This window comes from Mastacembelus armatus, chromosome 19, assembly GCF_900324485.2.
Source record: "Mastacembelus armatus chromosome 19, fMasArm1.2, whole genome shotgun sequence".
NCBI lineage: Eukaryota > Metazoa > Chordata > Actinopteri > Synbranchiformes > Mastacembelidae > Mastacembelus > Mastacembelus armatus.
In genome coordinates, this window is record NC_046651.1 from 7,491,353 (window position 1) to 7,516,029 (window position 24,677).

The 24,677-nt window shown below is 43.2% G+C and overlaps 3 protein-coding genes across 7 annotated transcripts; 1 reads left to right on the forward strand and 2 right to left on the reverse strand.

Moving 5' to 3' along the window:
- Positions 1-62: 62 nt before the first annotated feature.
- On the reverse strand, positions 63-5,891 carry chadlb (chondroadherin-like b). The gene is made up of 11 exons (XM_026316012.2): positions 5,768-5,891; positions 3,971-4,147; positions 3,694-3,888; positions 3,412-3,567; positions 3,162-3,307; positions 2,592-2,873; positions 2,288-2,507; positions 1,903-2,176; positions 1,417-1,829; positions 1,058-1,224; positions 63-874 (listed from the first exon to the last, which is right to left on the reverse strand). The coding sequence occupies exons 2-11, from the start codon at positions 4,145-4,147 to the stop codon at positions 580-582; spliced, it is 2,325 nt and encodes a 774-aa protein (XP_026171797.1). The 5' UTR covers positions 5,768-5,891; the 3' UTR covers positions 63-579.
- Positions 5,892-6,494: 603 nt separating this feature from the next.
- On the reverse strand, positions 6,495-11,347 carry rangap1b (Ran GTPase activating protein 1b). 3 transcript variants are annotated; one of them, XM_026315459.1, is made up of 16 exons: positions 11,256-11,347; positions 10,806-10,924; positions 10,595-10,722; positions 10,374-10,433; positions 10,042-10,221; positions 9,709-9,843; positions 9,383-9,541; positions 9,169-9,282; positions 8,979-9,078; positions 8,711-8,795; positions 8,417-8,558; positions 8,039-8,122; positions 7,794-7,896; positions 7,580-7,668; positions 7,333-7,454; positions 6,495-7,089 (listed from the first exon to the last, which is right to left on the reverse strand). In XM_026315459.1, the coding sequence occupies exons 2-16, from the start codon at positions 10,915-10,917 to the stop codon at positions 7,005-7,007; spliced, it is 1,698 nt and encodes a 565-aa protein (XP_026171244.1). In that variant the 5' UTR covers positions 10,918-10,924; positions 11,256-11,347; the 3' UTR covers positions 6,495-7,004. The 3 variants fall into 3 exon arrangements, with proteins under 3 accessions (XP_026171244.1, XP_026171243.1, XP_026171245.1); XM_026315458.1 differs by having other exon boundaries at positions 11,262-11,336; XM_026315460.1 differs by lacking the exon at positions 11,256-11,347 and adding an exon at positions 11,104-11,218.
- A 1,398-nt stretch (positions 11,348-12,745) lies between these two features.
- On the forward strand, positions 12,746-24,463 carry zc3h7bb (zinc finger CCCH-type containing 7Bb). Of its 3 annotated transcripts, none has more exons than XM_026315293.1 (21): positions 12,746-12,970; positions 13,752-13,813; positions 13,938-13,974; positions 14,269-14,466; positions 14,713-14,871; positions 15,133-15,273; positions 15,360-15,402; positions 15,507-15,748; positions 15,856-16,162; positions 16,733-16,791; positions 16,928-17,027; positions 17,263-17,424; positions 17,553-17,758; positions 17,872-17,972; positions 18,098-18,279; positions 18,404-18,483; positions 19,053-19,309; positions 19,491-19,596; positions 20,039-20,147; positions 20,585-20,718; positions 20,906-24,463. In XM_026315293.1, exons 2-21 carry the CDS (start codon positions 13,755-13,757, stop codon positions 20,939-20,941), a joined length of 2,718 nt encoding a protein of 905 aa, XP_026171078.1. In that variant the 5' UTR covers positions 12,746-12,970; positions 13,752-13,754; the 3' UTR covers positions 20,942-24,463. The 3 variants fall into 3 exon arrangements, with proteins under 3 accessions (XP_026171078.1, XP_026171080.1, XP_026171079.1); XM_026315295.1 differs by having other exon boundaries at positions 15,856-16,150; XM_026315294.1 differs by having other exon boundaries at positions 15,507-15,739.
- Positions 24,464-24,677: the final 214 nt, after the last annotated feature.

Below are 24,677 nucleotides of genomic sequence, written 5' to 3' on the forward strand. Positions count from 1 at the left end.
ATGAGTCAACTAAGATATTATTTAGAGAAAATAAGGTACATTAGTAGGAAGACCTAGTGCGTCTTTGAAATTCTGGTGGTTTAAAGTTAATCCTTGACTTGGTAACACCCATGTTTACTGGTGCTAATATGTTTGGTTTTATACTACAGATCCCACAATTCTGTGCACAACAAAAACTCCTTGAGCTACAACATTATCAGAAACACTAACTGTACAGCAGTTAAAGCAAAACAAATCCATAGTGTTTTAATAAAGAAATCAACTAATAATTGCAACTACAATCTGTTTTCATATCCAGATGTGTCCTTATTTCACTGTTAAAGAATCCAGCTTCTTCAATTTACTGATCTGATGCTTCTGAGAGTGAAGATGTAGTGGTTCAGGAGAACTAGTGTGAAGACCAAGATCATCAGCAGCAAATATCTGGCTGATGATAATTGACTGGCAGGAGATAAGAGGCAGGTTACGGCTTTTAGAAGAGGACAGGTGAGTCCATATTTTACCCTGGGTTTAATCTTCAACAGTTGCCACTTTAATGAAAGGTTTAGTCACAGACCATCAGTAGAAAAGGAAGCAGATTCAAGCCATGCTGCCTCTCTTGGTGGTTTTCTTCACTGTTGCCCGTTTTGGGTTAGGACCACGTTTGGATTTGGCTTTGAACACTTTGAGTTTTCGAAGGTTTTTGAGATGCGTTGGTTTGGGTTTGGTTGCTTTGGGTGCCTTGGCAGACTTTGGGGTTACTGTGGGGGTGGAGGGCAGGCTCTCTCCCCCCGGACAGGCCTTAAAGACATGGACGTCCTTGACCCTACGACCCCTCAGCTCTGGGGGATTGGCACAGGTGGCTCTCACTTTCAGGTTAACTTTCTCAATCCACCTAGATGGACAGGAAACACCAATATCTCTCAGTAAACTGCTCGGGGCTTGGAGTGGTTCTTTAAATTATTTATTGATGACAGACAAAAAAAAAAAAAAAACATTTTACATGGAAAATATTTTGGGCATAGAAATGTGTGGTAGTCAGGTCAAGCATTTCCACTATGTGCTGTAATTGTCTTACAAGCGTAATGGCAGCAGAGGGCAGTCACACATCAGAGGGTTGTCAGCCAGGTTAATGACCTCCAACGAAGTGAGAGGGTGGAGGTCGGGCACCTCCTCCAGCTGGTTGCTCTCCAGAAAGAGACTCCTCAACCCTGGACCCAGGCCTGCCAGGGAGTTCTGTGACATCTAGTGTGAGATTATTAGACATTTGAACAAATTAGATGGATTTGTGGAAAAACAAGTTAACTGTTTATTTAAAAAAAAAAAAAAAGGTAACTAGAGTATATATATATATATATATCTATATATATATAGATATATATAGATATATATATATTATATATATATAGAAGTAGCTTACATCTACGGCCCACCCACCTTCTCCATTCCCATATTATTCAGATACAGCTCCTGTAGTGACCCCTGCAATGGTTGAAAAGCATTCGGCCCCACCCAGCGAATTGAATTCCCAGAGAGCCTCAGGTCTCTGAGGTTACCCGCCATGCTTAGTGCTTCAGTGGGGACCACCTTCAGTTTGTTTCCTCCCAGGTGAAGTGTATCGAGGTCACTGGCCTGGTCCAGAGCCCTGGGTGACACCTGATCAATGGCGTTCCCAGTGAGGTAAAGGGATCTAAGGCCTTCAGCACCAGTCAAGATGCCCGGCTCCAGTTTGGTGATGGTGTTGTTCTCCAAGTGAAGTGCCAACAGGGTGGGCACCAGTTTGAACACTCCTTTGGGAAAACTGGTGAAGCGGTTCTTCTCCAGGTGGAGGTAAGTCAGCTGAGGCAGACCTGTGAATGTACACCACAGAAATGTAATTTGAATCTTGTTCGAATGCTAAATGGATTACTGCTAAATTTCTACCTTTAAAGGCGTCAGCGCTGAGGGAAGTAAGGTCATTGTCAGACAGGTAAAGGTAAATCAATTGCTTCATCCCGCTGAAAGCCCCATCTTCCACTTCTACAATCTTGCAGCGCTGCAGATGTAGGGACACAACCTGGGCGACGCCTGGGAAGCTGTTGCTAGGGACGTAGTGGAATTGGTTGCCACGTAGATCAAGGAGCCGTGTGTTGGGAGAGAAACCCCGAGGAATTTTGGTGTGACCACGGCCCTCACACGAGGAGTGGTGTGTCTCAAGCTGGAGACAAGGAGGACATGAGTGTAGGTAGACCAGAAACAGAATAGAAACTGTTCTACAGAAGTACAACAGAAATAGTCTGTTTTAATCCAACTAGTCCGCCCCACTCACCTCACAGACACAGTTGGCAGGACACTTGACCTTGTTCTCTGGCTCTTCAGTGGGTGGTGGTATGTTCCTGGTTGCCTCTTCAAACTCAGCCTTCAGCATGGCCTCCTGGCTCTGACAGCGCAGCTCTGGAGGGTGGACAGCCTGCAAGTTTTCTCCAGACAGATGGGCCGGTCCACCACATGTCCCCAGCAGCTTCACCTTGCCACGAATCGCCCACTCTCTGTAGAATAGTGGGAAGAAAGAATAAAAGAAGAATTTAGTCCGTCCTGTGGTTCATGGAAAGCTATTGGGTTATTTCCTGAACCTGAGGGGGCGCAGGTAGCAGTTGCAGTAGATGGGGTTCCCAGCCAGATTCAGACGTGCCAGCATGGGTGAACCTTCAGAGAAAGGCTGGACGACACGCAGCTGGTTGTGACTGATGTCCAGGTGGGTGAGGCTGGGGGACTTCGAAATGGCTGTGTTGGCCAGGTCCTGCAGGGACATGTGGTCCAGGAAGAGGTGAGTGAGCTTGGCCATGGACACCGCCTCCTCTCCCAGATAAGTCATGGGGTTATGACTCAGATCCAGACGGGTCACCTCTGGCAGTCTGGATCCCGAGAGGGAGAAATGTGAAAAATAATTTCAGTATTATTACCAACTCAGATATGTTTTACATGGGTTTACCTTCCAGACACCAGGCAGCTGTGAGATCAAGCAGTATTTTTAGCAGCATGTCTCTTGGGATGGCTGCCTGTCATTTAGCATGGGTGTCAAACTGTGCAAAAATCCCGTATTTGACAAGAGTCTGTTTTTTTTTTTTAAAACTAGGTCTTGTTGGATTTGGTGGCACTGAAACCTAGGTTGTGGTATATGTAGACCTCCCAGGAAGCCTCACCTGGTCATAGTCTCAGTGGGGAAGAACTGCAGCTCGTTGTGGTCCAGACTGAGACGAGTGAGTGTGAACAGACCACCGAAGGCCTCAGTGTCCAGGTAGTTGAGAGAGTTGTGACTGAGACGAAGCCACTTGATGTTCTGCAAGCCCTGAACGAACCAAAAAGGTGGATTGTTTAATCGATGTTTCAGTCATGTCTTTAAATCTTTTTTTCAGTATCTAGTATAAATTGGTGTGTGTTTCGCGCTTGTACCTGGAAGGCCATGTTGGGGATGTAGACCAGCCGGTTGTGTGTGAGGGACAGCAGGTTGAGGAAGCCCAGCTGAGAGAAAGCTCCAGGCTGGATCTCTTCTACACGGTTGCGGTCGATCATAAGCTGTTTTAGTGAGGACAGGCCGTCGAATGATTCCTGAACTCACAAAAGCCAAAGACAATGGAAATGCTGTTATCCTGATCCAGTTGTAGTTGAGTGTAAACAAAGTAGTGGTAATGACAAGAAGAATGGTTGAGATATGATTTGCACTTGTGTGAGCACCTGGTAGAGGATCTCGATGTTGTTGTTGGCCAGGTTAAGGAAGACGAGGCGACCGAGGCTGCGGAAAGCCCCCTCCTTCACCCGGCGGATGTTACAGCGCTGCAGCAACAGGTGAGTCAGGTAGGGGGTGTGTTTGAAAGCCCCGGTGGGAAGTTCCTGGATGTTGTTACCTCGAAGATCCAACTTCACTGTGATCTGTAGAGGTAAGGGCATTACGTAAGACTCAACACAGGACCTAAATATACTAGAGAAAGGTTGGTGTGTGTGAAGAAGAAACCTCATCAACAGTAGGAGGAACATGGGTCAGGTTTTTGTTGATGCAGGTCACGGTAAGCTGGATCTGGTCACAGACGCATTGCTGTGGACACTTGGCTGTTTGAGCTGCAGGGATGCAGAGGAGCAGCAGGCTGAGCAGTGAGACCCAGAGGGAGGCAGGACACAGCTGGGAGTACATCTGAGAGGGAAAATCACAGCGGTGACTTCATTCACACTTCTCTAAGTTGAAGTGATTCATGGCCAGTACTCTTCACTGAGGCTCCGCTTGACTGGTGTCAAATTACATACACTGATTTTTTTTTTTTTTAAAGATTAAGAAAGATTAAGACACCAACAACTGAAAGTATCTGAGAACAGCGAATCAACATTCACCATCCAGTCTTTGCTCTCTGAAACCCACTGAGCTGTGTGCAGTCTTTCACATTTTCTGTTTTTTTTTTTTTATTAGCCATGACTGGTTTCATCATTAAATGTTCTCTTATAATTCATGAACAGTTCTTGTACAAACCTGTTGTTACACCTTCACAATGAGTCTGCTGCTCTGCCTGATCTCCTGCTCCCAGGTCACTGTTTTGCTCAGACTTGAATGAATCTAATGTTTTTGGCTTTTGAGCCCATACCAAGACGAATTGTGACTCTGCAGACTGTAAAGAGAGATTTCCCACTAAACCTATCTGATGATTTAAGTAACTTTGAGAAGAAGCAACATTATTTTAGAGTTTATATTTTTGAACATGTTATATTTAATATGTTTTACTTCAGTAAATGATCTGCATTTAGTTGTAGCCGAGTGTTTGCTCATTCACAATAGGTCAAATCAAAGTGTAGACATGATCCTAGGGTTAAGACCAACCTGGAGCTTATACCAACAATAAATACAGGTCTGCAAATAGTTTGGTGAAGCTAAGGGATTCACAGTGTATGATAGAATTAGTGAATATACGCGACTTTTGTAACAGGCTTTGGTCTGGTGAATGGTCTGTGTACCACTGTTTTCCTGAGAAATACTGCCATCGTTCTGTGCTCTGGGGATTAGAGGGATTCTGGTCAGATGGAGCTGCCCTAGTCTTCACTGGTATGCCTTAAAACCACAATCTCATGTGGGATCAACAGTCTTGATCCACAGGAATGAGCATGAAAGCTCCTCAAAATGTCGACATGGTGTATTGGTGCCATGCTTAAACCGTGCTGTCAAAACTGCAGCACCAAAAGTCTTGATATTTTAGCAACATAGCAGCTTTGTTCCTACGACCCCCTGTGCAGAAAGGGGCCAGGAAACTAGAGACGGAGGAATTTCCCTCAGTCGGACTGTTTGTCCGCGTCCCGCGTCCCCCCCCCCCCCCCGGGGGACCAACAGATCAGACCGCAGAAGAGCTGCCGCGCACAAAGACGCACAGTGTCTGTCTGTGCCCGTGTTGTGCCAAAATGCGTTTCCCCTCAAAATATGTGACTTCTAGCGAGAGATGGTGAGAAGACTGTTCCCTTTCTGCTCTGAGCGACGTTACCAGGAGTTACTGCAACAGTTTCTCCTGTTTGTAGCATTTAGTTAACGTTGTCCAGCGCGTACACAGAAATAGTTGGGAGTACCAAAAAACCTGCATCATAATGTAATGTTGGTAAAATACCATCCATCTGTTGCAGAGTACAATTTTTTTCTTCTTTTGCGGGTAAAATGCGTTAAATAGTATTCAGTTAGGATTTTCTGCATCTTCAATCACTAGACATCAATTTACATGTTTCATATAGTTGGAGCATTTAAATGAGTATATACACAGAGCCGTTTTACGCGCAAACTCACCGCAGTTCCGTCCTGGTTCCGTCCGGCTGCAGGTCGATTTACTGGCCCTTGACTCTCACGGTCTCCCTGCTCCGTCCTCGGCTTTTCCCCAGCTGTCCCCCATCCAAAACAAACTCTACTTATCCCTTCATTCACTCTCTCTCTCACATACACACACACCTTACACCTCTGGAGTCTACACAGTGCTCCTCTGAGCCTGTTGAAGGAACAGTGCTTTTCAACACGCTATTTAGTTGTTTCACCTGACGGTCACTGCTAGTTTCTGTTTAGTTTCTCAATTCAATCAAAAACGTAAATATAAGGTAAGTGATTCTAGTCTCCTACGTTCTGCAGCGTTATGGGTCCAGTACAGGGAAATGCGCGCACGCGCGCACACACACACACACACACACACACACTCACATACACTGTGCATTCACGCTCATGTAGGTGTGTGTGCGCTTTTACATGCTCTTCATTGCTCCTCACAGACTGGACCTGATGGGCAGTGGCTTGGACCAATGAGAGCAGAAAGGCTTTCAGAGTTTGTCTTCAGTCCCCTTCCCACAACATTTGAAATGAGTTAAAACTTAAAAATGAACAGCTCTGTATGCCCAGCTAATTCACTTTATCAACTGTAGGTAAAAGTTTCTGTTCAGTATGATTTACACGATTAATCTCTTCCTTACCATTTCTGTCCAGCACTCCATATATTTTCACAACAACCAATATCCATTTGAGACAGAGGTATAAAACTACAACAAATCTGTATTTGTTTATTTATCAAAACACTGACATCATCTGCCAAATGGTACAATTTCCAAAACGATCAACACCTGGAAATAACCGCAAATAATCACAGGCCTTTTCTGTCTAAAATAGATTTAACAGATTTAACAATTTGGCATAGAAACTATCACTAAATGCCAAACGTATTCCAAATGTATGTTGCTCAAAGTGTCAGATTAACAATGGCTCCATTAACATTCATCTTTTACATATTAATCCCAGAATTATCTATCTGCACTTTTACTAAATGTTTCTATATTTTCTATAAAAATATGTCACAAGCATGAGTAGAAAAATAAAATTTAAGATTCTAAAGAGTTTTTGTCATATATACAAATCAGAAGTGGAGATATAGTAAGTGGTTGTCTGAGAATGTTCAAGTGTAAAGTATCCCTGTTGACAAATTCATGTTAATGTGTGTGTGTGTGTCTCTCCCAGTGTTGGTCCTGACAGTGGTTGATCAGTGGGATCAGAATTGGTCATGGCACCTCTTCTCCAGAGCAGCTCTCAGCCTCTCTCTGGCACTGCTGCATGACTCCAGAGCTTCAGTGTTCCTGTAGATTCACACAAAAACAACAATGTAAGGCTGGATTGTCACAGACACACACTAGGGTCTGTTTCCATGTCTGTCATTAACCAATGCAGCATCTTGACAGATGATGTCACGTTTCAGAAAAAACTGGATCAGGACTTTGTGCCACAATAATGTGTGGTTTTATGCTACATTTATGCTTTTATTCACAGGATTCACATTTACTAGCCAGACAGAAGTGTAGTAAAAACAAAACAGATCTTACTTGGACATGAAGGTGTGAAGCAGTGAGGCATGGTGACAGGGGAAGTAGTCTTGCCGCACAGCGTGTTCCAAACACAGCAGCTGACCTGGGACCACTGACACCTTTTTCATCTTCCCTTCTCCCTGAAACACAGCGGATAGTCTGTGTAATACACCTGAGATAATTTAAATGAAATGAACATTGGTACAGTCTGTGCTGCTTTATCTCACTGGTTCTGGGTCAGATTCTTAGAAGGTGGGTGTTGTACCTTAAGGAGCCCCATTTTGACCAGCAGTGTGGAGAGGAAACAGTATGACTGCAGGACACTACCAGAGAGGAGCTTTTTCAGCACACCATCTGAAATGAAACAGCAGAGGTAAAGCTCATAATAATGACTGTGTGGGATCCATTAATGCCAAATAGATACTGAAACCAAAGAGGGAGGAACAGTTCATGTAGCAGGAGATTAGTAGTTTATTCACCAGTAGTTTCCAGCACAGCTGTCTTGGTCTCTGCTTCCTCGCTGTAAAGAGAAGTAATTTTCAGAAGGACATCAGCAGCAGTGTGAGGGTCCGCGGCATCAGCCTAGTGAGAAAGGGGAAGTAACATTATAGGCCCTCAGTGCTCTAAAAATCAGTCAGACAGTTACAGCAAATTGTCTTTATTAAACACCAAACAACCTGTTCAGACATGTTATACCCACTTTTTTTTTTTTTTAAATCCCCACCTGTTGGTTCAGGTTTGTCCTCATCTCTCCCAGCTGAATAAGCTTCTCAACAGAGGGGCAGCTGAGGAAAGACATGATCTCTGCCTGAGACACAAAGTCACAATTAGGAGATGGAAATTTTGTGCAAAATAATTGAGCTGGGTGCTGGATGTATCTTAAGCCATTCCTTATTGAAAACCCAGGATGTTTCTGGACCCCTATGAAGATCATTGTGAGATAGATTATTTGGGATTAATGGAATTCTCCCCTGAAATGATTCGTTTAGGTCAAAATAATACACAAATTCAAAATTTATGCACAGCATGACACTATTTAATAGATTAGAAATTAAGACAGTCAACAGTGAAGTTTATAAGTATGTATTTCTTGTCATCTTACTGAGCTCTTAGGTTTAGTAGGACTCTCTTCTTTTCCATTCACTCCATTTTCCTTCACCATGTCAGTGTCTTCATCATCTTCAGTACACTCATCGCTGGCATCATCATCATCGTCCTCATCCTCAGGTTCTCCCTCATCATCACTACAGTGGAGAAAGTTTTTTCTCCTCAGTAAACACTCACTGTGCAGTGAAGCTAATGACATATAATTTGTTTTCATGTAGTGAAGGAAGTGAACAATATCAGAAAGATTCACTGGATTGTTTTACATCACACAAACCCGAATATGTATTACCTCAGTGATGCCAGCATGTCTCCTTTGTCCATGTTCTGCATAATTTCTCTCAAGGCCTCACAGCCCTCCTCTCCCAGACAGTTACCTGTAGAGTCGCGTACAAGTGGAATGTTCATCTTTTGTATCCTATTTTTATTTTCTATTTGCTTTCATCATAATACTGTTTTCAGGTTTTCAACTAACTAATAGAAATTTCATACTCAATTGTTCAAGAAAATTCAAAATTTCCTGCTTCAACAGTGACAGACAAATCAGTCTGCATTCATACCATTGAGATCCATTTTCTCCATGAGAGGTTTGTCCATGACAGCCTGAGCCACCACGAGCGCAGCCGCTTCTGTGATTTCACCAAATGACAGATTCAGCTCCTAGAAATAAGGCACAAAAAGAGCACTGTAATCAGATCTTTGACAGAGCAGATACAGACTCAGAGGTCTCAACAATAAAGGCGAACGGACCTTGAGGATGGGCAGCCCTTCTCTCAGGACTGCAGCGATGGCAACCGCTCCTTCGCTGCGGACCAGACAGTCACCGAAGTTGATCACCTGTATGTTCCTCAGGTGCCTTAGGGCCTGCATTCCAGAAGTGAGGAAACCATGAACAGAAAAAGCTTAGCTACAGATACAGATCCATTCCTCTTAGTGGGAAAGTCTGGGCATAAACTGGCCTCACCTGTGCCATGGCTAGTGTTCCTCTTTTGGTGAAGGTGTTGTCATTGAAGTTGAGGACACGGAGCTCTGGGTTGTGTCGCATGGCTGAAGCCAATGCCTTCACTCCAGTGTAGTTGATACCATTCTGCGGCATGTGGACTTCCTCCAGGCTGCCCAGCAGCTTATACAGAGAAACAGAAAAGACCTTCAAGGTTAAAGGAGCTGAATTGTATTTGCGCCAGTATTAGAGCAAACAAAATGAGTCAAAACCAACTATTGGAAAACATGCATGTGTACTGATAGTATGTATTAGAAGACCTGTCAATCAATTTGAGCATGGGTGTTTACCTGAAAAGCCCTGGCCAAAGCACGGGCACCTTCATTTTCCAGGCGGTTCCTACCCGCAATAAACACTCTCAGTCTGAGTGGAGCTCCAAGGGCGGATGACTGTTTGTGGCACTCAGTCAGAGCTTCAGCCAGGATCTACACCAACCATACAATACTATTACATCCTGCATTGTGATGCATTAAAACCTGCCCTGTGTCAATTATATGTGCAGTCATTGCTGTTATACTTGTTTGTCTGGGATAAAGAGAAATGATTATGCTATTTAAAGTCCTCCATTTGCTGGTGCTTTTGAAGTGGATTATTTGGAGGAGCATCACTGATTGTCTAGTCACCTTTCCTCCTCCGATCCCCATGCCACAGTTGTTGAGCTTCAGCTCCCTCAACGTGTAGCAGGAAGGGCTCTTCAGCAGCTGCTCAATGCCCTTCACACCATCCGGCCCGAAGGCGTTATCACTCAGATCCAACTCTGTCAGCCTGGCCCCTGCACCCATTAATGCACTGCCCAGAGACCTCTGATTAAAGCACAAACACAAGGAATGCTCTGGGTACGTGGTCAAAAGACATTTAGGAAGAATAATACTGTTGGAGAATGTTGAGGAAATGTGTATTAATTATTGTATAGAAAAAATATTTATTCTGCCAACTGCATAAACCAGTGGCTCACCAGGGCTGTTGGGATTTCAGAGCGCAGCCTCCCAGTGAACATGTCACTCCAATAGCATCTCTGAAAGACACAGAGTTGTTAATGGCAAGCAAAGTGTGGTGGTGTCTTCTGAAAACTACTGTGAATGCTGACACTTAAAATATTGAAAGTGAAAGTATTTTCACTTTAAAACTAAAATATATGGTATAGCTCATGGTTCCTGTTTATAAACTGAGGAATACCTGGAGCAGGTCTTTGCTCTCCAGAGCCTTAGCGATGGCCTGAGCTGCCTCCACTCCCACAGTGTTTCCCTCCAGGCGTAAAGCTCTCAGACCCTGGTACTGCTCTATCTCATGGACCAGCTCCTCCACTGAAAGCAAAGAGAGGAAGGTAACAGGTGTGAAGAGAAAACAGGGATCCACATCCTCTCTGGTGTCCTCTTCAGCTTCTGACCTGATTGTGCGTTGTCCAGCTTCATGCCCAGGCCTTTATAGCTCAACTCTCCATCACCGACATGGGTCTTGGAAAGAGCATCAGCCAGCTGAGCAATGTCGTCTGAGGCCATGACGACTCTATGGAGACATCCACAGGTCAGACGAAAGAGAGAAGTAACAGGTAAGTGAGAGGAAGTACGATGTTAAAGCCTTAATCTCTAAGTGATGCTCACTTGACAAACAGATTGTTTCTCTATCATCAGTAACTTAACAGCCCCACTAACAGGTAGCGTTAGCTATGTAAACGTTAGCCTCACCGGTGCTAACGCTTAGCTTTAATACGCAACTTCAGAAACGTGATGTGGCTTTAAGTCCAGACTGTAGAAAAAGTGCTCTCGTATGTCTCGACCGTTACAGTCGTCAAACAGCTGTCATTATAAGACAGAAATTTGTCAATATTAACACTGACATTTACCACAAAGAGTAGTTTCCCAGGAAATAACACGAATACGCGCCGCTCCTTCCGTGCAGCGCGCCGGTTACTAAGCCGTATGACGTCATGCCGCATGGTTTCTTTTTCTTTGACTGTGATTACGTCAGTTACAACTTACCTGTTGGTGTTTTACCGCCATCTGGTGTCTGAACTCCGTCAGCACTGCCTGGTTTTCTTCCACTGGTCTATCATTATTAACTAATTAAGGTTTTAATCAGTTAATTTTTATTGGTCCTTGCACCATATAACGTTTAAAACACTTCCCAATCATTTATTGCTTTTTATTTATTTATGATTTTAAAAAAGAAGTTAATCTGTAATTTTAAAATGCAGGCTTCTGATCCCCATCACACTGCTGAAGCAAACTGTATCAAACCAGGACATAATGTTACAACTCCTCCAGGTGTCTTTGCTCTGATCTTATAGGTTTTGTTTTGAGCTAGATGGTAATAATGGCATATTTAGCTGTGTGGCATGATTATGATAATCTGGTGGCATGGCATAGTCTGGGGTCCATACCAATAGTTTTCAAAATCATTGTGGGATTTTTGATACTTATTAGGTGTTTACAAGAGCAACACAGATATTTTAGAGCAGAGCAGGGTAAATGTTTAATGCATCTGTAATGTAAATACAATATTTGCCACTGAAAAGGGGTGAGTGTTTTTGCTTTAATCACACACATTGGTGTTTTAGGTAAACAAATATTAAAAAGTTTATTTATTTTGTTCTAAAGTTTATTGTACACATTGTACACAGAGGCTTTACCTACACTTCTGTTGCCACACTCAGAAGTATTCAGATGATACTGTGATTGTTGCATGTATCAGTAATGGACAGGAAGTGGACTACAGGGGCTCCTATTGAGCACCTCTAAAACCAAGGAGATGGTACTGGAGTTTTTGAAGGTTTAAGTCTTCTCCTTATCCTGTCAACATCTGAGGTGTGGACAATAATTTGGACTGGTCACTCAACACAGGTGTACAATATAAAAAAGGGCAGAGGTGACTTTTCCTCCTAAGGAGGTTTGGGTCCTTAGACGTCTGCAGGAAGATGCTGCCCATGTTTTACCAAACTATGGCAGCCAGTGTGCTGTTTTATGCTGCAGGCTGTTGGGGAGGCAACATAAAGCAGAAGGATCCAAGGCAGCTGGAGAAACTGATGCAAAAAGCTGGTTCAGTGACTTGAATGAGGCTGGACAGAGAAGCAGCTGCAGTGGACGACTCAGCTCACTGAGCTGCAGGACTGAACCATACAGGAGATCCTTCATCCCCACTGCCATCAGGGGTTAAAGTTTATCTTAACTCGTCTCATCTCATCTAGAATTGTACAGCACAGTATTACTCCGTTTAATTAGGTAAATACTTTAATACTATTTAAACCACTGGAGAAGACCAACAGCACATAAAACGTCAGTTTTGCTGCCCTCTTGTGGACACGCTTCTAATAGAAACTTGTTGCGATACCGCACTGGCCTTAGCTGGCTAACATTAGCCGCTCAGCATCCAGCAGCAGCCGTATCGCAGAGAAACTCGTGCTGTGCCCACATACCAATGACAGGGACACTAAGCCTACAGATATGCGCATGGACATTGACTGATATTTGGCTGGCTGGGGTTTCCTATGATTCTTGTCAACGCTCTGTGAAGCTATCTCTGATCTGAAACGCACAGCGACTTAGCTTGCTCTCGGTGAGTTGCGGTGCTAAGTGAAGGCTTAGCATTAGCTGGTAAATTAAGTTAGCTAACTTAACTGGACAGCTAGTTAACGCTAGGGTCATATGCAGCGCACCCCTATCTATCACCGACAGTTCATTAGAAAGTGTTGTTGAAACAACAATATCCACTTCGAAGATAGTTTTTAGAAAGCTGACTTTCTTCTTTAACGAAGCTAAGTTGTGTTGTTTAGCATTTAGCCTAAGTGAGCCAGTAGCGTTAGCTGGCTAACCCTAACCACTGGCAGGTAGACCCAGGTGTAGTTAACCTAACTTACACTAAGGCTGACTAGCGGCTAACTAACCCGACGCAAGTTGTCTGATTTGTGGGGTTTAGTCATTTGTACGCCTGCCCCTAACATGCTAACGTTAGCCACTCATTTCCCAACATTGTTATGGCTAACATCGCCTTCCCAGATGTTGTCTCAGTTTATCCGTCAGAGTATTTTTGGTGTACACTGTCATCATCACAGTAACGTCATGTTACCGCAGTTAGCGCTAAACGGTAGCCACCTTCACCGTGAGCTGCCCCGGTAGTTCGTTTACTCGAGTCCGGTGATTTGCTCTGCGTGGCAGGCCTAGTCTCGGACTGCTGGAGGTAGTTTCCAGTGTTGGAGGTTTTTATAAATGACATAATATATACTTATTCAGCGGGGTACTGAAGTTATGTGTGGACTGTAGTTGTCAAAGCTGTCAGTACTGTTGCACACAAAGTGGAGTTTGCAGCTGTTGGAAGTCAAACGTGTCTGCACTCACAGGTTATGGATCCTGAACGGCAGAAGAGAAGAGAGGAGATCCAGAAAGCAATGAGTTTTATTAAGTGAGTGAACGATTAACATTGACCTTTTTAATATCCTCTCTACAACTAGCAACAATGCCAGGAGCAAAGTGCACACCACTTTGCATACATGGAGCACTCACTGCCTCTTGTTTTATGTCCACAGGTCATCATTGCCTTTCCCAGAGCCAGAGAGTTATGAGGTTTGCATTGAATGTCTTTATCCAATTTTTCATTTGAAACTGTTAAGTGTTACACTGAGGCTTCATCCTGACTATACTAACATTATGTTATTATAACTTGGATTTAAAGTCATGTTCATTTTCTCCTCCCCTCAATATTTTCCTGTTTCTTACTCACACTTCTTTTTTTTTTCTGTCCTGTTTAAATATTGACCTTCTTTTTCCTGTTTCTCCTGTCTTTTTCTCCTTACTTCACCCACCAATAATTTAATCTCTTGCCTCACTGTGTACACTCTTTTACATATTTTCCTTCAGACCTTTCTGGCACATTTGGTGTGTAACTTGCTGAATGAGGGCAACTCTTGCTTTCGAGACGGGGACTGGCGCCAAGCAACCCAGCAGTATGGAGAGGGGATCAGTGTTGCACGCTATGCCCAGGCTGAGGCTCTTGTCATCCCTCACGAGCTGCTGGAGAGTCTCTACGTCAACAGGGCTGCTGCCTACTACCAAATGGTGAGGGACAAGGAATTATACCACTTGCAAATGCTCATGTAGAAGATTAGCAAATGTATTAGACAATGTGCATCTGTTTGTCTTACCCCAAATACATTATTGGTGTTGCATTTGCTCAGCATAAAAAAAAAATACAGTCTGCATTAGGGGATTTCCTTGGTAAAATAATCATCTTTCACTGGAAGCTTTGCTTAAGTCATTTTTTTCATACTAAATGACACTTAATGTTTCCCTTGCCTCTTTCAGAGGGAGTATGAGCGTGGCGTTCAGGACTGTGACAGTGCACTGTGTGTGTCAGAAGGCAGTCGCAGGGCTTTGTACCGTAAAGCACTTTGTTGGAGGGAGCTGGGACGGCTCAGAGAGGCTTACGAGTGTGGAACGAAGTGTCTCCTCACAGCGCCACATGTACGTTGCCAACACTGAAAATATAGATGATTTATTCCCCATTTATTAAAGATGTAGTTTGAAATCAGAATTACTTTTTCAGATATTTCTCACTAAATGAGTAAGTGGAAATGGTAAGCATTTTAGTTAATGCATACATCTGGAATAGAAATGGTAATTTCAGTGTTAGTACACATTGAGTCATTTTCATGACCTCATAAACCACACCTTAAAATTAATTCTTGGTGTTTTTTTTTTCCCTCTCTTGAATTTATCTTTCAGGACCGACAGGTGATTGACCTGGCCCAGGATCTGGCCAATAAACTGGGCCTAAAAGGCCGTAAGGCTTATGTGAGCCCTCAGACAGGGTCCCCAGCCACAGAAGAGGAGAGTCATGGGGAAACTTCCACATCCACAGGAGAGGTAAGTGCTGTTCTTTCAGTGTACACCTTGTGATTTGGTGACTGAGTTAGAGGATAACAGAATTTATTTTACCTGTTTTTCTTTAGATGTCGTCCAATGGGCTGGAATCTCTGGGGGACCTTGCACCAGGTACTGCAAACTGGCAAATCTTGAATGCATGTCCTCATACCCAGACTTCTATCTCTGTTCCCAAACTCATTCCCTTGTCTCTGTTGATGTTTTCCCCTCCTCAGTGGACCTATCCAGTGCACAGTGCATCCCTGCCCCTCTGGCCACACCCATTCCAGTCAGTGATGAACCAGCAACCCCTGTTGTGACCCCATGCACTGACCTGTCAGAGAGCCCCAGCAGCCAAGCCCTGCCTCCCATGCCGTACTCTGTCCCAGTGTCGGAGCACATGGAGGAATGCAGCAGCAGCGTCATCAAGGACGAGCTAGACAGTCTGCTAGAATGCATCCCAAAGAAAGTCAGTGAGGTGAACAGAGGACACAGAGACACACAACAAGAAATGAAAAGCTGTACATGTTTACTGGATGATGGCATAGTTGGTCTAATTTATTTATTTACTTCATGAAATTTCAGAGTCCAGTCCAGGGTGCTATCCCAACCAACCTTCCCAACACAGCGGTTGGTCTCCGGCCTCCTTACTCCCCCAACCTTCCAGCATCTTCACCACAGCTTTCTTCAGCCTTCTTTGGCCCTTCTGTCAGTGATATGCCCTCTCTGGAGGAGTACCCGCCACTGGCCCAGCGGGACCAGGGCTCCACCCAGGCGCAGGACGCACTGGGAGGCTTTTCTACAGGGGCCACAGATGGAGAAGGGAAGGGAGGAGTCGCTGCTGGTGGACTGGACTCGTTGTCTGAGTACACTCTCCCTGGTGAGCTAAGTGGTAAAAGTCTGCAGTTTTTATTTTTATCTGAATGAGGTTTGAAAAGGTTCATTGATTTGTAATGCGCTGAGTCATGATGGGAAAGCAGATTGAGACAATGTGGCTATTTTAAAACCTAATTAATTAGAAATCTTATAGTGATGTTACTATATTACACATGGCAGGTCAGGATTTTTTGATCAGGACTATAATAATTGGATTAAAGAAAAAGCGTATTGGACATAAGACTATTTTGCAGCTCCACTTCATGCTGATGTCACATATATCTAAAAAGACAAATCTTACATAGTGAACTTTCAACCCTTGTTTTCTGTTCTGCCTAAAGAGTATGACAAATTTCTGTCGTGCATGCAAGATGCAATGCAAGAGAAATGACTCACATGGAAAATAATGTTGAATATACTAATACATCGGGAGCGTGATCAGTACTTAGCTGGCACTTGCTCTGTAAAGAGTATAGATTTTAGGGAGCTGGCTTTGATCTGAGGTATGCGACAGCAGCAGACAGTGTGAGTCAGCACGGCTACAGTAACAGTGTCTGACATCAGTGTCCTTCTGTCTGGTTTTCAGGGGGACGAGTGTGTCACAGCTTCATCCCTGGAATGCGCAATCACAATGGGGCACATTCAGTGAGTAATACAGAGTATTTGTTTTTGTCATATTTTGCAAGACAGACTGGTTTAAAATGAAGTCATTACAGTTCAATGTCCTTTTTTTTTTAAATAAATAACCCCCCCCCCTTTTTTTTTGTTGTTGTTTTCTTAGAATGGTCCTGCAGGAACCAACCTGTCCCTGCTCTCCAGGAATCCTCTGGCAGCCACACATGAATTTCGGCAGGCCTGTCATGCCTGTTACAGCCGAATAGGTTGGTCAACACACAGGCATCTTAATAACTTTCTTTACTAGCCTTTGACCAGATACTTTCCCACTACTTTTTCCATAGTCACCATGGGATGTTGTGGTGTTGCTTTCTCCACCAGCTCATGATTTGTGTGTGGTGTGTTTAGTCATTAAAGGCTTCTTATAAAGCACAGTCAGTGACCAGAAGAAATTGTGCCAGAGCTGTAACGTGACCTTCTCTTTTCTCCATTTGCTCACAGGTCCTCGAGTGATGGATTACAAGTATCAGCCGGAAGCAGCACACCGCTGCAAAAGGGATGTGCTGCTGTGTCGCCTCAAAAACACAGATGACCCCACCTGGAAGAGGATCCGGCCCCGGCCTGCACGAAACAACTTTTTGGGGGCATTTGTACTTTGCAAAGGTGTGTCTCCACTTTGAATTGAATATCTAAATGTGTTGTAGTTAAACATTTGAAATCGGGAAAGGGGCAGATTACTAGGGTTATATCTGTTTCCCTGTATCACTGTCCCTCCTCTCTGGGTGCTACAGAGGTGCAGGAGCGTCAGGAGTGCCAGTATGGGGAGAACTGTACGTTTGCTTACTGCCAGGAGGAGATTGATGTGTGGACGCAGGAGAGGAAGGGTGCACTGAGCCGAGAGCTGCTGTTTGATCCACTGGGCAGCACAGAGAGACGGGCACTCAGTGTCACCAGACTGCTGCAGCTCCATATGGGCATGTTCATGTTCCTCTGTGAGGTAAGATCAGTCAGTAAAGCAACCAATATCTCATCTTTTTTGTGTGTTTTGAGCTGCACATTTAGTGTATCAGAATATGAGTTTACACTTGTCTGTCTTTTCTCTTTCTACAGGAATGTTTTGACAGTAAGCCTCGCATAATAAGCAAACGCAGCAAAGAAAACTTAGCAGTCTGCTCCAATCTTACAGCTCGACACTCATTTGACGATAACAAGTGAGCATAGGGTGCCATGTATTGATTTTATGTAAATACAAAGGCCTGCATTTGTGTCAATATAAAAACAGAACTGACAAAGACACTACTAGCCTGTAAGACCTTTTTGCTGCTGCTGCCTGCAGGTGCCTGGTGCATGTGGTGAGGTCAGCCAATGTGCGCTACAGTAAGGTGCGTCCCCTGCACCCCCTCTGTCAGTTCGACGTGTGTCGCCATGAAGTTCGCTATGGTTGCCAGCGTGAGGACAGCTGCTCTTTCGCGCACTCAGTTATTGAGCTAAAATGCTGGGTCCTACAACAGGATACCGGTGAGTAGACCACACAGCAGTCCTTCCACTTTTCAGAACAATAGATGCTGTATTTTTAAGATGTAGTTGTGAAAAAGTATTGTTTAGTAGCAGAAGAGATGAGCAGTCTGTAATATTCCTTCAGGTATCACCCATGAAGAAATGGTGCAGGAGTCCAAGAGGCACTGGCAAAGGCTGGAGCAGAATGCACAGAAGCAGCAGAAGGTGAAAGACAACTGAGAAACCTGGACATCTCCTTTTTCTCATAACTTATATATGACCAATTGCCCCTCTGATGCACCTGTTATCGCTGCACGTTACCTGTATTAGCTTGGTAGGATGAGCACATACATGCATACTTCCCTCGACACGTGAAAGTCGCTTGTTTTCAGCTGTAGAGCAAAACACAGGTTCATGATACAAGAGAGGCATGAAACAGCTATTTCCTGGTGAAAATTCCAAGGGTTAGTATCAGACTGTTTCAGACTTTATCATTAATAAAACTGGTTGGTTATCATGCTTTGGAAAATTGGTCTGCTGAACAGTGACATATTGTCCTCCATCAACCAAAGTTAGCAACAGTCTCAGAGAGAAGATGATGGTATGACAGCCTTGTTTCAATCTAGAGAATGTTGTTGACACCAAACAACAACGTTGTCTAGATATCCTGATTGCACACATCAGTTCACCTCCTGTGTGTGGGCTTCCATAGAAAATAATGGATGCAGGTGTTCTGACTAATTCTAATTAACTATTCATGAATTTTAGTGATGTTAACTCTCTTTGTCTTTTAGCCTATCCATATCCCCCATCCGAGCAGCAGCTTACCTGCGGCAGGAGTAGGAGGAATGGGGGGTGGGGGTGGTGGAGCTGGGGGAGATGGCCTAGGCGGTGGCACTATAAGCCCGGTGGGCGGATTGGGAGCAATGGCGGGAAGGGGACGACCTCTCAACCTGAAAATGAAGTTTGTGTGCGGCCAATGCTGGAGAGAAGGCCAGGTCAACGAGCCTGACAAAAATCTGAAATACTGCACTGCCAAAGCACGGCACAGGTGAGGCCTGACCCACATGGATTGTTGCAGGCCTAATCTTTAAGGCTGATTCTGATGATTGAATGACAAGTCATTTGGACTTCAGTGTAGAGTTTTTTTTTTTTTTTTTAAATCTGCTACAATTTTTTGAGTAAGGCTTATTCCCTTTGTTTGAATTCATGTTGGCTCTCTGTTATAATAGCTGGACAAAAGAGCGTCGTGTTCTTCTGGTAAAATCATTTGAAAAGAAGAAGTGGGTTGTTGTTCGACCACTGCCCTTCTCCCGCACTTATCCACAGCAATATGACGTAAGTTCGTCCTTTTGGTCCTCACACACACTTTCTTCCCTTCACCGCTCTCATATGCAGAATCTAGCTGACTGGTTTTACCCTGGGGAAAAGGTGTTATTGTAAACATCTGTACACTTGCAGCTCTGCTCTTATCCATAGCTTCCAGTGTGTCTTCAACAGAGTTTCATTTCATTTTAATTTCCAGCAGCTTCATTCTCTCTGAGTTTAATTGAAGCATGGTTATTTCAAGTGTTGTTTTACAAAGCTCTTCAGTAACTGCAGCATTATAACATGTGTTTAAAACAATTACGTTTCATCCCACAATTCCTGGCACCTGCAGAAAACACAGGTACTATACAGGCCTAAATCTCACTGCTTTGTCAGCTGCTGACACAGAACCAGTTTGGGCTTGAAATGTTATATTCTTCCTGTGTAACCCTTCTGTCTGACTCTCACTCAGATGTGTGTGCATGTGATGAAGCAGAAGAAGTGCCACTATATTGGGAACTGCTCATTCGCCCACAGTCTGGAGGAGAGGGACGTCTGGACGTATATGAAGAATAACAGCTGTAAGTGCTTGGTTTCTATCACTGTATTATGACATCAGTTTGTTTAGAGCCTTTACATATATAAATGTTACACAAAAAGGTGGTAGTGTGTGAGCTGTACTTCACACATGTAGATCTAGATTTGATCCTTATGTTACTACTCAAATTTCAATGTAATTGGAACAGTTTAAATTAATATTATATTGTAATATAGAAGTTTTAAAAAGACAAATAACGTGTCTTGGTTTTTAGGCCCGTTTGTCAGTTTTCAGCTGTGTCTTTTGGTCCATTTGTCTGCTTTTGCCCTGTAATTACATAAAGGCCTGTAATTAAATTGATTTTTGAAGAGCCTGACCCACTCTACTCACACTGGTAGTTGTTGAAACACACTGTCTTCAGGGTTACTGAGGTGGTTTTTTCCTTTTCTCTCTCTCCTTCTTATCCTCACCCCTCTGTAGTGAGAGACATGCAACAAATGTATGAACTTTGGCTGCAACTCACCAATCAGAGTAGACGCACAGATGGTTCTGCTGTCACCCCGCCCCCAGAGGATAAGCAGGTCACCATAACAGCAGACTACACAGAGAGCATGGTTAGTGGTTCTAACGCTGTCATCAGCCATCAAACCTGGTAACACTTTTACCAGACCTGAGTAGTATAATACAGGAAGTTGCTTACAAGATTTTCCAGATAATTAGTTTGAAGACCTTTTCATGTTCATGTGGACATGATTGTTGTTGTGTGTGAGAGATGAGCTGTGTTGGTGTGTATCATTTCAGGGCGGTCGGCGGTTGTCAGACGGGGACGACCTCTAGAGTAGCCACAGTGACTAGAGGCAGCCGATGGCTGCTGAGCTGTGGGCAGGGACAGCCCTGCCACAACAGCCACAGCTGAACAGCCTGTCATCTTACAAGTCTGACCTTCACTCGCATCTAGCCAGCAGTGTGAGAGCAGATGGACACCCAGGAGGACAGTTGACCCCACCCCAATATATAAACACACACACACAGACACATACAAGACGTTCCCTTAGCACGATACACAAATCACAGGCACCGATTAAACACAAGTCAAAAGCGTTAAAGAAATACACAACCTGGCTTTAGGGTTTGTTATTTTAATTTTTTTTTTTTTTTATCATGCTGCAGTTACACACAGCACCTTTAGGTTCCCCTACTGCCAATTCTACCACAGATATTCCACACACAACTAGTTTTGCTCTGATTAAAATGATCACATAGTATTCCCTAGTGCTCTCTGGACAACCAGGCACCTCTTTTTTTTTGTACCTTTGTTAAATCCTCATTACACTGAACCAATTGGCGGTTGAGTGCGCTGGTCGCAGCTTGAAAAACTCATTTGCAGCTTGGCGCTCTTACTTAAAAAGTGCTAAGCCTTCAGTGTTCATGAAAACTATGAAGTGTCAGTAAAAGAGGTTCTTGGAGGACACTCTCATTCCTTCATAGGAATATAATGAGAGCCCCCCCCCCACCCCAAAAGGAGTTATAGTTCCTTGTTATATTGTCTGCCATATTGGTAGAACGTTATGAATGTAATGCCTGCATAGGCCTTTAAAATGAGGAAATTAGTCATTTAAAACATTGCTGTGGTTGTGGAATGGATGTAAGTATTCATTAATGCCCAACAACCTATTTGTGTAAAATGAGTTTCCCCTGCTTCACTGATAGAAAAACAGTCTCATGCGTTCCTGCATGGAGCAAGCACCGACAACACACAAACGCTCACATATTAACCTTTCAGCTGCTGTCAGTCGATGTCCAGGTGAATGAAAGTGAATGGCTTAAAGTAGTTATTGCCAAAGTAGCAAAGAGGCTGGCGACTGTCATGTAAACTGTAGTGGTAACAGCAGTGTGATGCTGCTGTAGGAGGCCGACAGGGAAGAGGCTGCAGCACACGGGCACAGTCCTGGCTGGAGCTGCTCTCAGCAGTAGATCAGGTCAGACCACAGAAAACCGTTAAGAAATGATGACCTCACTTGAACTGAAGCACTGTGAAAATAATGGCAATGCAGAAGACTTAAGTTATGAATATAAGATGAGTTTTGTAATATTTAAAGAAAGATAGCCAGATGATGTAATGCTGAGAGAAATTATTAAAGGAAAGGTTGAAGATAATTAAGACTATATTTTTCTACAGTCTCTGGTTAAAACCTTTGTGATATTTTGAATGTAAGGGCAAAATGCCACTTCTTCTGTTGAACTGGGGTCATTATTTCACTTCAAACCAGTCACACTTTCACAGCCTTCAAACAGAAACCTGTCTCTCATGTGTTTTATTTCTGAAGGCAAACTGTAGCCTCTAAAATAAACCTTTTTGTTACGGAGCATCTACTAGTGTGAGACAGGGAAATGATTCACACCACATACTGTGCCTACAAACTACACATCCACATGTGACACACACAAGTACACAAACACACACAGACACAGGCAGGATATCTGTTGCCATCTTATTCTAGCCTTTTAATGCGAATGGAGAAGACATGAAGGAGGTATGTCTATATTCAGATACATATACACACATATTATACATATTTACAAATAATGGTATACTACTAATAATTGATAACTTAGCGGTTAAGCTTAATAAATATATAACCTGAAATCCATGTATCGCTGAACTAGATGACTATAGTGGATTTTTTTTTTTTTTTTTTTTAATGATTCTTTTATTTTGTAATTTTTCCTTCTGTATGGGTTGTTTCAGACAGGGTTGGTTCGTTTGGATTGCAGCAGAGATTGAGTGGAGTTTGATGTCGAATGTATCGAAGTGGATTTACTGAGGGTCAAAGGTTTAGAGATAGATGTATTTTTCAAATTTTTCAGCTCAGTGCATCGATTCAGCAAACGCCCTCAGTTCCTAAAGTACATTACTCTCGGGCAGTACTAAAAGCATTATGGTATATTGGTGAAAAAAAGTCCAAATGAGTAGGAGGGAAGAAAGATTTTGAATATAGATGAGGTCAAATCACAGAATAGTCTGTATTTGTTTAGTGATGTTCCAACTCTGTCTGCAATCCCTCCATTGAGGTCAGAGGATGAATAGTAACTAGAGATGGTTGTTAGACTAAAGGCTCCAGTGGCTTAATTACTCAGCTCCTAGAAAGTGACTTAATCAGCTCAGTCTGGGCTGAGCCTGAAATGCAGGATCAGTTTTTACAGGTCACTGAGCAGCAGTTTTGGGGATTGTTGATGATAAGCCCATGTCTGGAGCAGCCCAGGTATTAGCTTCTTTGAGGGATTGTATTACTACTACTCCTAGTATTATGAATATGATGACATAATGATATGCTATCTATTGACTATTTCTATTTCTCTTCTATATGCTATTGATATATGTATGTTAATTGCAATGTATAACTCTCTCTTTATATATGTATCCATGTATGAATATAATAATTTACAGTAAATATGCATCTGTGTATGCGAGCACAGCTCTGTCTGGGAGGCAGTGGGCAGAAATCAATCCGCTTCTGAAAGTTACTGTGAGGCTCTTGAGTTGTTAAATCCTACAGGTGGGATGCCAACATCTGTAGGTTGTCGGTAGTGGAAGATGTTTTACACAGACCTCCTATGTATTAATGTTGTCTGAGCTCTGTTTGTAGGCTTTAGGATAGTTCAGACACTGGCCAAAGCAAAAAAAAAAAACAAACAAAAAAAAAACCCAACAAAAAAAAGGATATTGGCTGAGTGAAGTATATCTCTGTGTTGATCTGCAGCCAGAGCTCTCTGCTCACTGCCTGTGTAGTTTTGCTTAAATGTATTCACCAGACAGCTCTGGAAACAAAAGCATACACAGAGGCCTATATACTCCCGTATAGCGCCTTAATATACCAAACCTATAAGGTGATACATACCCCTATTGTATAATCCCGCTTACTATATACAGTATATGATACCTGATACCTATTATAATACTTAGACACCCTTATAAGGTAATTTAGATAAGAGATGGTGGAGCAGATTTTTTTCTGTGGCTGTGGAAGAGCTTTCTGTGGTCAGTAGTGTGTTCCCATCTTGTTTTTCAGGGAGTAAATGAGAAGTTGTCAGGAGAGTGCTGCACACTCAATGCTCTTTTGTTTTGTTCAGATGGTGTCAGTTTGGCACCAGTCAAAGACGGATTGTGTTTTATTTTGGTTGGAAAAGCTGCAGCTGTGAAATTTAATTTGAAAGTTTAGCCAAATTAAGTAGTGAATATGGCTGATATTTAATATGCCAGTTTCAATTGGACAAAAAATGTCCATTTCATTTGAAATCCAGCTGTTAAAGGTTTATTGTAGTGAATTGTTTTAGCAAAAATAAAGGCAGAGCATTTGAGGGGAGGTGGCTCTTCTGTTGATGCAACTGACACAGGAAAAAGGGAAACTGCATGTTCTGTGTGTGTGTGTGTGTGTGTGTGTGTGTTAAAAGTCAATCATGACACAAATTGAAAAGGGGAGGCAGGATGGTGCTACTGTGTCTGTACACTCAACTAATCTCATAATAATTTGGACTACATTAGTTTAGAGCCTCCATCTTAAACAAACTGAAC

Coding starts and splice junctions, on each gene's coding strand:
- chadlb (XM_026316012.2), bottom strand. CDS start 4,147: ATGTACTCCCAGCTGTGTCCTGCCTCCCTCTGGGTCTCACTGCTCAGC. Junction 3,308..3,411: donor TCCCCAACATGGCCTTCCAG/GTACAAGCGCGA, acceptor TGGTTCGTTCAG/GGCTTGCAGAACATCAAGTG. Junction 2,508..2,591: donor TGCTACCTGCGCCCCCTCAG/GTTCAGGAAATA, acceptor ACTATTCTACAG/AGAGTGGGCGATTCGTGGCA.
- rangap1b (XM_026315459.1), bottom strand. CDS start 10,917: ATGGCCTCAGACGACATTGCTCAGCTGGCTGATGCTCTTTCCAAGACC. Junction 8,796..8,978: donor GGAGAAAATGGATCTCAATG/GTATGAATGCAG, acceptor GCGACTCTACAG/GTAACTGTCTGGGAGAGGAG. Junction 7,897..8,038: donor GGACAAACCTGAACCAACAG/GTGGGGATTTAA, acceptor CTTTCTCACTAG/GCTGATGCCGCGGACCCTCA.
- zc3h7bb (XM_026315293.1), top strand. CDS start 13,755: ATGGATCCTGAACGGCAGAAGAGAAGAGAGGAGATCCAGAAAGCAATG. Junction 13,975..14,268: donor CAGAGCCAGAGAGTTATGAG/GTTTGCATTGAA, acceptor ATTTTCCTTCAG/ACCTTTCTGGCACATTTGGT. Junction 14,872..15,132: donor GTCTCCTCACAGCGCCACAT/GTACGTTGCCAA, acceptor TTTATCTTTCAG/GACCGACAGGTGATTGACCT.